General features: G+C 47.5%; 1 protein-coding gene across 11 annotated transcripts in view; it reads left to right on the forward strand.

Moving 5' to 3' along the window:
* The window catches only part of Mast4 (microtubule associated serine/threonine kinase family member 4), a 593745-nt gene extending 586264 nt beyond the window's left edge, over positions 1-7481 (forward strand). For all 11 annotated transcript variants that reach the window (XM_057790139.1, XM_057790141.1, XM_057790140.1 and 8 more), the window contains 2 exons: positions 617-798; positions 1072-7481. In XM_057790139.1, the coding sequence (XP_057646122.1) occupies positions 617-798; positions 1072-4973 (4084 nt within the window). In that variant the 3' untranslated portion in view covers positions 4974-7481. The remainder of the gene's footprint in view (positions 1-616; positions 799-1071) is intronic.
* Positions 7482-12173: the final 4692 nt, after the last annotated feature.

Genomic DNA, 12173 nt, shown 5'->3' on the forward strand with positions numbered 1-12173 from the left:
ATGGTTAGCATTATGACAACTCCCAGGGCTGTCCTGGACCTTTTTGGTAAAAGAGCTGTGGACGGTTACTGCACTGATAAGCTGTGCATTCGTACACTTTTCTATAACGACCCCTTTTCATGCTGAATGCTCTTTTGCATTACTGCCCACTGATATGCCAGCCTCGGCTTCACCTCGCTCCCTGTTTTCCATGTAAAGACACAGCAGACATTGTGTCGGGCATATTTACAAGCCCACAGTGGAACAAGCACAGCACACAGTCCTTCACAAACAAAAACCTCTGCCCAAAACCTCCCACCTTAATGTAAGCCTTTAACCAAGACAACAGTCATTGGAAGACAACTCATCTTGATTAAGTCATGCCAATATAGACAAAGCATGAATGTACTCACAGGTAAAGGGTTTTAATACTTTATAACTTTCTTGCCCTACTGTTTCTTGCTGTTTGGATCATGGAGAGATCCTAAGCCGTGAGGAAGCTGTCAGTACAGAGGTGGCGTGCTACCTCTGTAGGGCAGCTGTCATGTCCCTGTGTGGCAGTGGTGAAGCCGCTGTAACCATCGTAAGGATTGTTGTTGAAAGTAGGTTCTGATCATGTGCTCCTGTCTCTACGCAGGAGGAGATCGCTCTTCAAGAAGCTAGCCAAGCAGCCTTCTCCTTTGCTCCACACCAGCCGAAGTTTCTCCTGCTTGAACCGATCCCTGTCATCTGGGGAGAGCCTCCCCGGGTCCCCCACCCACAGCTTATCGCCACGGTCTCCAACACCCAGCTACCGCTCTACTCCGGATTTCCCTTCAGGTGAGTAGATCCAGCCTAGACGGCCCTAGAGACTGGAAAGGTTCTGGAAGGCATAAACCAGGCAAGGATGAGGAAAACGGGCCGAATTGGCATATGACGGACAGCATTCAGAGCACATATGATGGGGGATCATTCTGACTTTTAGAATAGAGCAGGTAGGAGGACTCTGGGGAGGCTTAGGTGAGAAGCCTTCCCTGAACTTCTGAGACAGAAGGTGTAGGAAGGAAAGGAAAGACACCTGGTTGCTCACAGTCCTATGTTTTCCACCCCCAGGTACCAACTCCTCCCAGAGCAGCTCACCAAGTTCAAGTGCCCCCAATTCTCCAGCAGGCTCCGGGCACATCCGGCCCAGTACCCTCCACGGCCTGGCCCCCAAACTCAGTGGGCAACGATACCGCTCTGGAAGGCGAAAGTCAGCGGGCAGCATCCCGCTCTCCCCCCTGGCCAGGACACCCTCTCCAACTCCCCAGCCTACCTCCCCACAGCGGTCACCATCTCCACTGCTGGGACACTCACTGGGCAATGCCAAGATCACTCAGGCCCTTCCCAGCAAGATGCACTCTCCCCCCACCATCGTCAGACACATCGTGAGGCCCAAGAGTGCAGAGCCGCCCCGCTCCCCACTGCTGAAGCGGGTACAGTCTGAGGAGAAGTTGTCACCCTCCTATGGCAGTGACAAGAAGCACCTGTGCTCCCGCAAGCACAGCCTGGAGGTGACGCAGGAGGAGGTGCAGAGGGAGCAGTGCCAGCGGGAGGTGACGCTGCAGAGCCTGGAGGAGATCGTGTGTGACGCGCCTTCCCTCAGTCGGGCCAGGCCAGTGGAACAAGGCTGTCTGAAGCGGCCTGTGTCCCGGAAGCTGGGCAGGCAAGAGTCTGTGGATGACCTGGACCGGGACAAGCTAAAGGCCAAGGTCATAGTGAAGAAACCAGAGGAGAAACATGAATCCCACCAGAAACCTCACAGCCTTGGTGGTGACTCAGAAAGCTATGCTCTCTTCAGGCTGGAGGAGAGAGAGAAGAAAGTGTACCCCAAGGGACTGGAAAGGTCAGGTCACTTTGAGAACACAGCAGCAGAGTCTCCTTGTGTAGGCAGCCTGCTGAAGGACACCCTTCACAAGCAGGCCAGCGTGCGGGCCATCGAAGGGGTGACCTCAGACGGGGCAGCAAGCAGCCTGGCACCTGGGGAGCACGGCCAATCTCTAAGTGACTTTAAGCGGGCCTCGGCTTCTAGCATCCTCCAGGAGTCTATGTGCCACACCCCTGACAGATCCACTTCTGGAAAGGGTGGCTACATAGAGAAGGCCTCCCAGGCCAAAGAGCTCCTTCGAAACGAGAAGTTGGACAGCAAGCTGGCCAATATTGATTACCTCCGAAAGAAAATGTCACTGGATGACAAAGATGATAGTCACTGTGCCATCCTGAAACCCAAGATGACATCTAGCACCCATGAATGCTTGCCAGGGAACCCTGTACGGCCCATGGCTGGGCAGCAGGAGACCATGCCAGCCTCCGAGAGCCGGGCATTCATCAACAGTACCCACACATCTCAGATGAGTGCCGTTTCCTTTGTTCCTCTCAAGGCCTTAGCTGGCCGGGTAGAAAATGGAGGTGAGAAACCAGGTTTCGTGGCTCCTGAATCCCCCGTGAGGAAGAGCCCCTCCGAGTATAAGCTGGAGGGCAGGTCAGTTTCAAGCCTGAAGCCAATTGAGGGCACGCTGGACATTGCTCTCCTGTCTGGACCTCATGCTTCCAAAACAGAGCTGCCTTCCCCGGAGCCTGCACAGAGCCCCAGCCCAGCCCAGCCCAGCGTCAGTGTGGGATCCTCGGGGTCACCAGCTCTTCCCAGTAGCAGCGGGAAAAAGAGTAACGCCACCAGCCTGAGGGAGCCTTCCTCTGCCAGCTTAAAGGTGAATAAATCGTACTTGCTGGAGCCTCGGTTCCTGCCCCCAAGCCGGGGACTCCAGGACTCACTAGCAGCTCCTGGGATAGAATCAAAGTCAAAGCAGGACAGGAAGGCTACTCATCCTGTGGCCAGGAGCACAGCAACTGTCCCCGAGAGCCACCTCCAACAGAAAGATGGTGGTCCCACCAAACACCAAGACCATGCCAGTGTTCCTGACCCGGCGCAGACCCTGCACAATGCTGACCCAGCCAGGCTGGGTATACGTGCCCCGCTGCCGCCAGAAGTGACCCCCTCCAAGGAGAAACCGTGTCCGAAGGAAGGAGCTGAGAAGGTGAAAAGTCAGTGCTCTGCCATAAGGGATGATGTATACAGAGAGCCCGGTGTGAAGCTGTGTCCTGCAGAGATGAGTAAAGCCAGTAACAATTCCAAAAACCTCCCTCCTGGGGGACGGACCCATCCTGATTTCTGCATGCAGACCCAGACTACAGAGAAAACACGGGCATGTGTAAAACCAAGCTCCAGAGATGGCCATGATGAGGCGAAGTCCCTGGCCAGGGAGGACTCCTTGTACTCAGCCAGGCTTCTGTGTGAGAAGGAGGTGGGCAGGGCAAGAAAAGGCACAGAAGCCAAGCCTGAAGTCCCTGCTACCAGGCAACCTCCTCAGCCACCAGGAATTGAGAGCGAGAAGAGTGAAAAGCCCTCCACCACCCCCTCTTTGCAGAAACAGGTTCCCAGAGAGCCCGACAGGAAGGAACAAGCTCTGCAGAGGCACGGAGGCAACAGCCCTCAACAACCCCTGACCACCAAAGAGCTGTCCAACCCAGCAGCTTGGCAGCATTGCAGTTCACCAAACCACACTCTTACCAAGGAGCTGGGGACCAAATCCGCTGCCACAGAGCCAAGCACCAGCCTCCAAGACACTCCCCGATCTGCTACTGCCACCGCTACCACTACCACTGCCACCCCCATTGCTGGGCACAGTGACTGTAGTAGCCATAAGTCCCGGCCTGGCCCTGACCCCAGCCCTTCAAAGTCTAAGCATACAGACAGGTCCCTCTCCTCACAGAAACTGAGTGCTGCATCTGCAAAAGGCAAAGAGCCTGCCACTCAACCCCTCCTTGGTGGCTCCAGCAGAGAGGGGAAGGGTGGAAGCAAGGGTCCCCTGGACATGTTCCCTGCCATCCTGGCCACCCAGGGCAAAGCGATCGATGTGTTTGGGCAGGGAGAAAGTAGGGTCACTATCACACTCCACACGGAAGAGAGTCCTCTAGATGCTAAACTGAAAACCACCAATGGAGGCTGTCCCCAGGAGATGCAGGAGAAGCATCCTCCCAGACAAGGATATCCAGCGTTCAGTGAAGCAATGGACCAGAAACTTCCCACTGCTGGTGAAAAGCAAAGCCTGTCTCCAAAGCATCCCAAACCATCCACTGTGAAAGACTGCCCTACTCTGTGCAGACAGACAGACAAAAGCCCAAGTCAGCAGGCTTCCCCTGGAGACAGAAAGTTGGAAGGGAAGAAAGGGACAGAGGCACTTTATGTTCCAACCTCAGAGGGCTACAAGCTGGAGGCCAGCCCTTCTCCCCACCATGGTGAGAGCCGACTCAAAGGCCCAGAGAGACCAGCCATGGGCATGGGGAAGGGCTTCTCAGAGGCCAAGGGGAAAGGGCCTGGTCCTCAGAAGCCGCTGGCTGAAACCAGTAAGACAAGCGGTATGAAACGGTCACCCTCTGCCACTGCACAGAGTTCTCTCCGCTCAGCTGGCCCCCCAGAGAAATCTCTGAGCTATTCAGCCAGCTTTCCCGAGGCCCAGCCTGCAGCACGAGAGGTCACTGCAGCCACCAGCAGCCCCTCATCGGCAAAGGCTATCATGGGTACTTCAGAATCCTCAGCCCCCAGCAACAGGGACCATAGGAAATCCCAGTCTGGGGGAGATGGCCGAAATCAAATGACAAAGAGTGACTCTCTGCCCTCCTTCCGCCTTTCCAACTCCACCCTGGATCCACACCTCCCAGACCCACAGATGCCCAGCACAGCCGGCCACCGGGACAGGGCACTGTCAGTAACTGCTGCCACAGGGGAACCCAGAGGGAGAGAGCTTACCCAACCTCCCCCAGCCAGGAAACAGAATGTGGGCAGGGAGGTGACCAGAGCACCCCCAGCCCAAAGCACGGACCGCTCCCTCGCTCTTTCCTCGGAGAAGGACTACGTGGTGCGGCAGAGGAGGGGCAAGGAGAGCTTGCGTAGCAGTCCTCACAAAAAGGCCTCCTAACAAGGGGCCCTCGGTTACAGGGCTGCGAGACCCCGCCAGAGCATCCGTGTAACTGGGTCGTTGCCACCTTACAAACCAGCATTGTATGGGAATGTCCTCCAAGCAGAGCTCCGGGGCTCACAGAGGAGGAGAGACAGAGAAAAAGGGAACTTTCTTCCAGATGCCTTCCCAGTCGTAACCGGTAAAACTGTTGCCAGATAGTGTTTGTACAAAACCTGCCTCTCCAGCCGTGTGCTGGTGAGGAAGTCTCTCTGTACATACCTAGCAATGTGTTTGGTTTGGGATGTAGAGTGTGTACCTCGCTGCTGACCGCCTTGTTGACCGCAGCTTTTCTGAGTGAAGATACGTCTTTTACCACTTAACCATCGTGTGGTAGTGAAGCAAAGTGGTCAGGGCTAGGTACGTGTGAAAATAGAATCCTACCCATGCTCGCGTGTGTACACATCCACCTATGTGTTTTGGTCTGTGGTTTGAGGATAGTTCAAGGCTCCATTTGTATAAGTAGAGTTAAAGATGAAAGGAAGCCCTAAATACAGTAGATGGTGAGTTTTTGTGTGTATATTTAACCAGGATCTCTGATCATACTGAATCTGGCTACCTGTATTTTCTGAGCTGCTGCTTTCGGACCCATCTCCTAGGAGTGAGTGGCCAGGTTAGGTAGAGCCAGGCATCTATTTGACAGCCCTTGTAGGGGACCTTTTGACCTTCAGGTCCAAGTGGCCCATAAAGGCAACTGTCTCCATCTCTGGGTCCTGTGTCTGGCCTTCACCTGAGGGTACGCAGAGACTAGAAACACACTGTGGGTCTCTGGGTCCTGTGTCTGGCCTTCACCTGAGGGCCCACAGGGACTAGAAACACATTGTGGGTCAGCTTTCTTCCTTCTCCCTGTCCTTTCTGAACTCCTACCCTCAGGCCTTCATGCTGTGAGTCCAAGAAGCACATGGTTATGGTGGGTGCTGCGCCAGCCCTGCCCATGAGGAAACGGGAAAATCACTGGCTGCACACCAATCCGCTAGTACTTAGGTGGAGTGATACGCATTAGGAAACAGAAAATCACTGGCTGCACACAAACCTGCTAGTACTTAGGTGGGGTGATATGCATTAGGCATTGGAAGAGGTTTTAAATTTGCTTTTGTTGAGGAAAAGGGGGTGGGGTGGATTTTGGCATCATAGCATATATATTAAAGAATAATCAGGACATCAGATACATTTTAATACATAGCTGGGGCCTTATGTTGTAGATGAAGCTTGCTGTTTTTAGCAAGTTCCTGGGTTTCACATTCATTTCTGACGCATCGAGTAGCTCCATGCATTTCATAACACGATCTCTTTATTTGTATGCAAAAATTACTGTATTAATAAAGAGCAGCATTTTGTAACAAAGAGACTGGAGCTATTTGGTGCTTGAATGTGACCATCCTTTTTACTTTTGCTAAGCCTTATTTAAATTTTGTATACCATGAAATGTGTAGAGTCTGTCAGATCATTTTAGTGCTGAGGGTTTTTCTGATTTGTTTCTGTTGTTGCAGTTTTTTGATGGCTTGTTTTGGACTATAAAATGGCACTCGCTGAAATACATACTAAGGCACAATGGAGATACGTTTTTATAAGATGCTTGGGATACGTAGCAAGACTTTGTTCTGTAAGAGGAAAAAAATGACAAACGAATATTGAATCTAGCACCAGACCCCTTGGGGGTGTCTTGGTGTCTTTCCATCATAAGCTCGTTTATGTGAGCACAGTCTGGGTTATAGCTAACCTTGTAAGGTTGTAAGCACTCTAGAAACAAAGGCATGGCATCACTGACTGCTTGGTTGACCATTGTTACAAAGCCGGTTGGCGATGAGAAAGGAAAGGAAAAAGGAGTGTTCTCTTCACCCTCCTCCCCACCCCCACACAGCTCACCTCCTCCCCCCCATCACTACATTGTGAAACTGTAGAACAAATATTTTTTACAAGAACTCAAATGGGTCTCAAAAATGGTCTCAACACTTATAATGCATATCTGGTTGGCAGATCTAATGGCGCAATCCTTCTCTACTCAGACATCAGGACAGGTCTGTCCAGGAGGTAGTTCACCGTTTACAGCCCTTTCCTTTCTAACTGTCCAGTTTTCTTTTAAGCACAACTAGCGGCTTGTTTACAAAGGATATTTTTATGTATATTTTGTATAGTGTATTATCATTTTGCCAAATATGTTTTTGCATTTTGGATGAGTAAAGAGTACTTAAGGTTGCTTACATGTGATACCTGTTTGTTGTTGTGAATCTCCCCCGCCAGCTGGTAGAACTTCTCCTGTGTTCTCTTTGGTCAGTCTCCATGTGGTTGTGAGATGTACCCCTCGGTAGGACTCCCAGCTGTAGATTTACCAGCTTCGGTTTGTTAGGATCTGTGCAATAAAGTGCTGGCAGTCTTATTTTCTCCGAGAAATTTCCCCATGAATGTCATAATTGTTGTATATTGAACAAATATTTATACTTATGCAGTTGCATAACATTGAATAAAAATTTAGCATGAAAGATGACGGACACGTTTTATGTTTTTTCACCTATGTACATATACATGCCAAACACTGCAGATGGTCGATCACTCAGATGCCTTATGAATGCTTTTGGTGAGTTGATTGGTTTACCCGTTTCCTTTTTGCCCTCCACAATTAGTTTGGTCTCAAGGAGAAATCCTCCACCTTATTCCCATTTTGTTTTGCCCCCTAACCATCATACACACCCATGCTCACCATGTTGCCAGGAAAGAGGTCTCGTCCCCCATGACTCCTCATGTTCTAAGATCTTACTCTAACCATCACCCCCAATTTCAGAAACCCCCTTTCCCGGCTCCCTTCTCTACTGGCCTAGAAGAATCTACACTTGATAGTGTTCAGTCTTCTGTCACTCTCATTACCACGGTGTAGCTTCCACACACTGTCAACGCTGGTTTGAGGGGTTCCGGTGCCACGTGGCTATGTGCAAAGTCTACTTCCCAACATCATTTATACAGACCATTGCCCCCACAATGACGAGTATTCCCCAACACGACTCCCTTTTAGTTCAAAACAGACTATTTTTCATGCTTATTTCCCTATTCACACAAGACATGGATTCCCATGTCAACACACATGAACAAGAATTCAAACACATGCATTCCCATTCTCTTTAATGTTCCTTCCTTCCCTCAAACCATGCTGCGTTCCCCATCTTTTTCTGATCACATCCTACCTAAATAATTATTTCTCTCTTTAGTAGAATGAACCAAAAAAAAAAAAAAAAAAAAGAAAAAGAAAAAGCAGCAGCAACAAAAACAAAAACCGCTTGTCCAATCGGTTTCACAAAATGTTATTCGATGCTGGCCCTACCAGTTTTCTGCTCTGAGCAGCTTTGATTTAGAATGTCCTGGTCTTAGCCTTTTGTCTTAGTTTGGGTTTCTATTGCTGTGAAGAGACACCAGTGACCACGGCAACTCTTATAAAGGAAACAGTTGGGGCTGGCTTACTGTTCCAGAGGTTTAGTCTATTATCATCGTGGTAAGATATGGAGGCATGCAGGCATACATGGTGCTGGAGAAGGAGCTGAGAGCTCTACAACTTAATCTGCAGGCAGCAGGAGGAGACTGTGTATCATACTAGGCCTAGCTTGAGCATGTAAGACCTCAAAGTCTGCTTCCACAGTGACACACATCCTCCAAAAAGGCCACACTTCCTCCAATAAAGAGCCATGCCTTCTAAGAGTGCCACTCCCTATGGGCCAAATATTCAAACCCATGAGTCTATGGGTGCCATAGCTATTCACAACACCACACCCTTCTGTTCTTCACAATACCCCTAGAGAGATAAACATACTATGTCACAGCCTTTACATATTTAAAAACCTCTCACAGAGTCAAGCTCCTTAAACATTCTTAGTGCATTTTTTAGGAACTTTTATGGTTTAAGGAAGTTCCTAGTACTAGGTACTTTATCAAAAGAGGTTATTAGTTCACAGTTCTGGAGTCAAAATCCCAAAGTTGGCTAGTCCCATTTGTTCAGCTTCTGGCTAGGGCTTCATGGCAGAGGCTCTCATGGCGGTAGGAGCAATTGCAGAGAGATCGTATAGCAATATGGGAAGCCAGAGACTCAGGCCAGGCTTCTTTTTCTGTACAAAAAGCCACCCTTGTGAGAACAAACCAAAGCCCAAGAGAACAACATTAATCCCTTCCAAGGGTGGTATTCCCAGTGTGCTTCCATACTGGAGACTGACCTTCCATCATTTAATTACTCCCAAAGATAGCACCGTACATAACTTCAACTAGGAAGTATATATTGCTCAGGCACCCAGAAAAGCCTTTCCTGGGAGCATATGGGATTCACCGCATTATCTTGCTGTTTTCTGTTTCTCCATGTATATCTAGATCCAAGCTTTTAGTTCCTTTGTCTTGCTTTTTTTGTGCTTGTAACCACTGGGATAGAACTCCCTGTGTTATCTATACAGTAATATTTGAGATTTTCAAATATGTATTATTTTGATTTTATGTCTATGAGTACATACACACACTTGTGCCCAGTTTGCATGTCTGGTACTCATGACAGCCAGAAATGGGTATCAGATCCCTGGAACTGTACTAACGTCAGGTACCATGTGGGTGCTGGGAACTGAACCCAGGTCTTCTAGCAAGAGCAGCCAGTGCTCTTAACCACTGAACCTTCTCTACAGCTCCCATTTTTTTTATTTTAAAATGTTAATTATAGTTAAATAATGGAAGTGATAGTATTTCTCTAACAAACTTGGGACTACATCCTTTCCTGAGGCCAAGGCTTTTTTTTTTTTTTTTTGGTTTTTCAAGACAGGGTTTCTCTGTGGCTTTGGAGCCTGTCCTGGAACTAGCTCTTGTAGACCAGGCTGGTCTCGAACTCACAGAGATCCGCCTGCCTCTGCCTCCCGAGTGCTGGGATTAAAGGCGTGTGCCACCACTGCCCGGCTGAGGCCAAGGCATTGTTTTTAGTGACTCTCTGATGATGGGGAATAGCTTTCAAAAATTATAAATTGTCTTTTTTATAGCATATGGCATAGAAATGGGTGTATGAGTCTCTTTCTTAGATAAATATAAGAGACAGAGAAATCGCTTCCAAAAAAAAGCAAGCAAACAAACCCACTAACCTACTCACGAGAGGCAGTGAACATACTGGCAGCCCAATAGTCAAAGTCTAGTGTGCACGTGAGCCTCATGGGAAAGTTGCCTGTTTTGCTTCAGGTAGCTGAGTAGAGATGAAAATTTGTAAAATTTAATAAGCTCTTCAATGAGTCAAATGCTACTTACTGTCTGTTTGGTCGCACCAAGGGATCACCAGCCCCACATGTCTATGTCCTTAGGTATTCTAATGTACACCCAAGGTAGAAGAGCAAAGACAATCAATTCCCCATTGTAAGCAGAGACCATACTTTAGTTTTCTGTCTGCCCAGACCTGAATAATCACACAAAACTATATTAATTACATCATTGCTTGGCCAATGACTCAGGCATATTTCTAACTAGCTCTTATATCTTAAATTAATCCATTTCTATTAGTGTGTATCGCCACAAGATTGTGGCTTACCAGGAAGGTTCTGGCATCCTCATTCAACAGCTACATGGCATCTGCCTGGCTCTGCTTTCTTTCTTCCTGTGTTCTGTTTAGTTTTCCCTGCCTAGCTCTATTCTAACCTGCCATAGGCCAAAGGAGCTTCTCTATTAACCGATGGTCATAAAACATAGTAACAACATACAGAGGGGTATCCCACATCCTCTCCCCTTTTCTGTCTCAATAAAAAGGAAGGTTTTAACTTTAACATAGTAAAATCACTTATCTTAAGTATACACTACATTTTTAAATGGACGGCATAAACATAATACCTTAAACAAGAGTAGAAATATACATATAACAAAATTGATCTTAAATTTGTATCAATAAACTAAAGCCCATACCAATGTAAAGAGTTCATTTCTATATCATATCTTCCCCCCATTTTTAGAAAGAGATTGACTGTGACCATTAACCACTTATAGTCAATCCACTTTAAATGAAAACGTTTATAAACAATCATTTTGGGAATTAGGGTGTTATATTCTCCAAGCTGCTTCCTGCTGTTTGTTGGGCAAAGTATTTTTAGTGTTCATGGAAACCTTTCGGGGATCTTGTTCCATCAAACTACATTAGCCTAGTAGGAATCCACAGGTTCCCATTTTCTGTGGAAACAAAAGCAGAACCTCTTTTCTAAAGTAACATTTCCTTTGACTCAAATTTTGAAGTCAAGATTCCTTTAAAATATATTTGTTGATTTAGCTTAGCAGCCTGTACAATGAAATATCTCTCTGTAGTTAACTCATTCACAGCCAAAAAACTCAAAAGAAAACTAATATACATAATCCATATTCTTTGTGTATTTTCCATCTTTACATGGCTGTTTTTACTCTATTTCTTTTTAATAATTTCTTATCTTTACTCTTTTAATCTATGACTGTTTGTACTTATATATTACTTTTACTGTTTCTTTAAAGACTTTGTTTTTTTAATCTTTCTATAACTACCTATACCCATTTTCTTTTTTTCTTAAGCCTATGTACATTTTTTAAAACACATTGTGTCTCATTCAGAGGTTTATTTCCATCTGAATCTGTCATTATTGGGTATCTGTAATCCTTTTTTGATCACTGTTGTAAACTGTTAAGCAGGCATAACTAGGACCAGAGTGGCCACTTTGGCTGTTGGTTTCACTTTCCTCAGCTTTCCAACATGGCAGAGGTCCATTTACTGCCAGCTCTGGGAGCCATGTTTGCCATACCAACTCTCGGAAGTGGTTGGCCCATGCTGCCACAAAGTAACTTGCAGCATGCTACCCTCAAACCCCATTCAAATGCTTGGCCTCCTGAAAGAGCCAGAGCTATTCATGCTGCCAGCATGAACCAGGAAGCCGTATCTCAAAAGAAGCTGCACAGTTTTTGCTGATAACACTGAGTCAGGAAGCCTTCACTTAAAGGAACTGTGTCTCTGCTTGATGCCAGCAAATAGAACCTGTCTGATAATAAAAAGATGCACCTATCAAGAAGCTGTGCTTGGCTCCCATTTTTGTGGGTCTAGAAGCCCCCCCTCCCTTTAAAGCTTTTTTAGGTCTTATATGGATCCATGCTCCAGATGGTGGGCACCATTATATAATCAGAGATTGTGCTTTAGTTTTCTGGCCGCTCAGACCC

Source organism: Chionomys nivalis, chromosome 15 (assembly GCF_950005125.1).
Source record: "Chionomys nivalis chromosome 15, mChiNiv1.1, whole genome shotgun sequence".
Taxonomy (NCBI): domain Eukaryota; kingdom Metazoa; phylum Chordata; class Mammalia; order Rodentia; family Cricetidae; genus Chionomys; species Chionomys nivalis.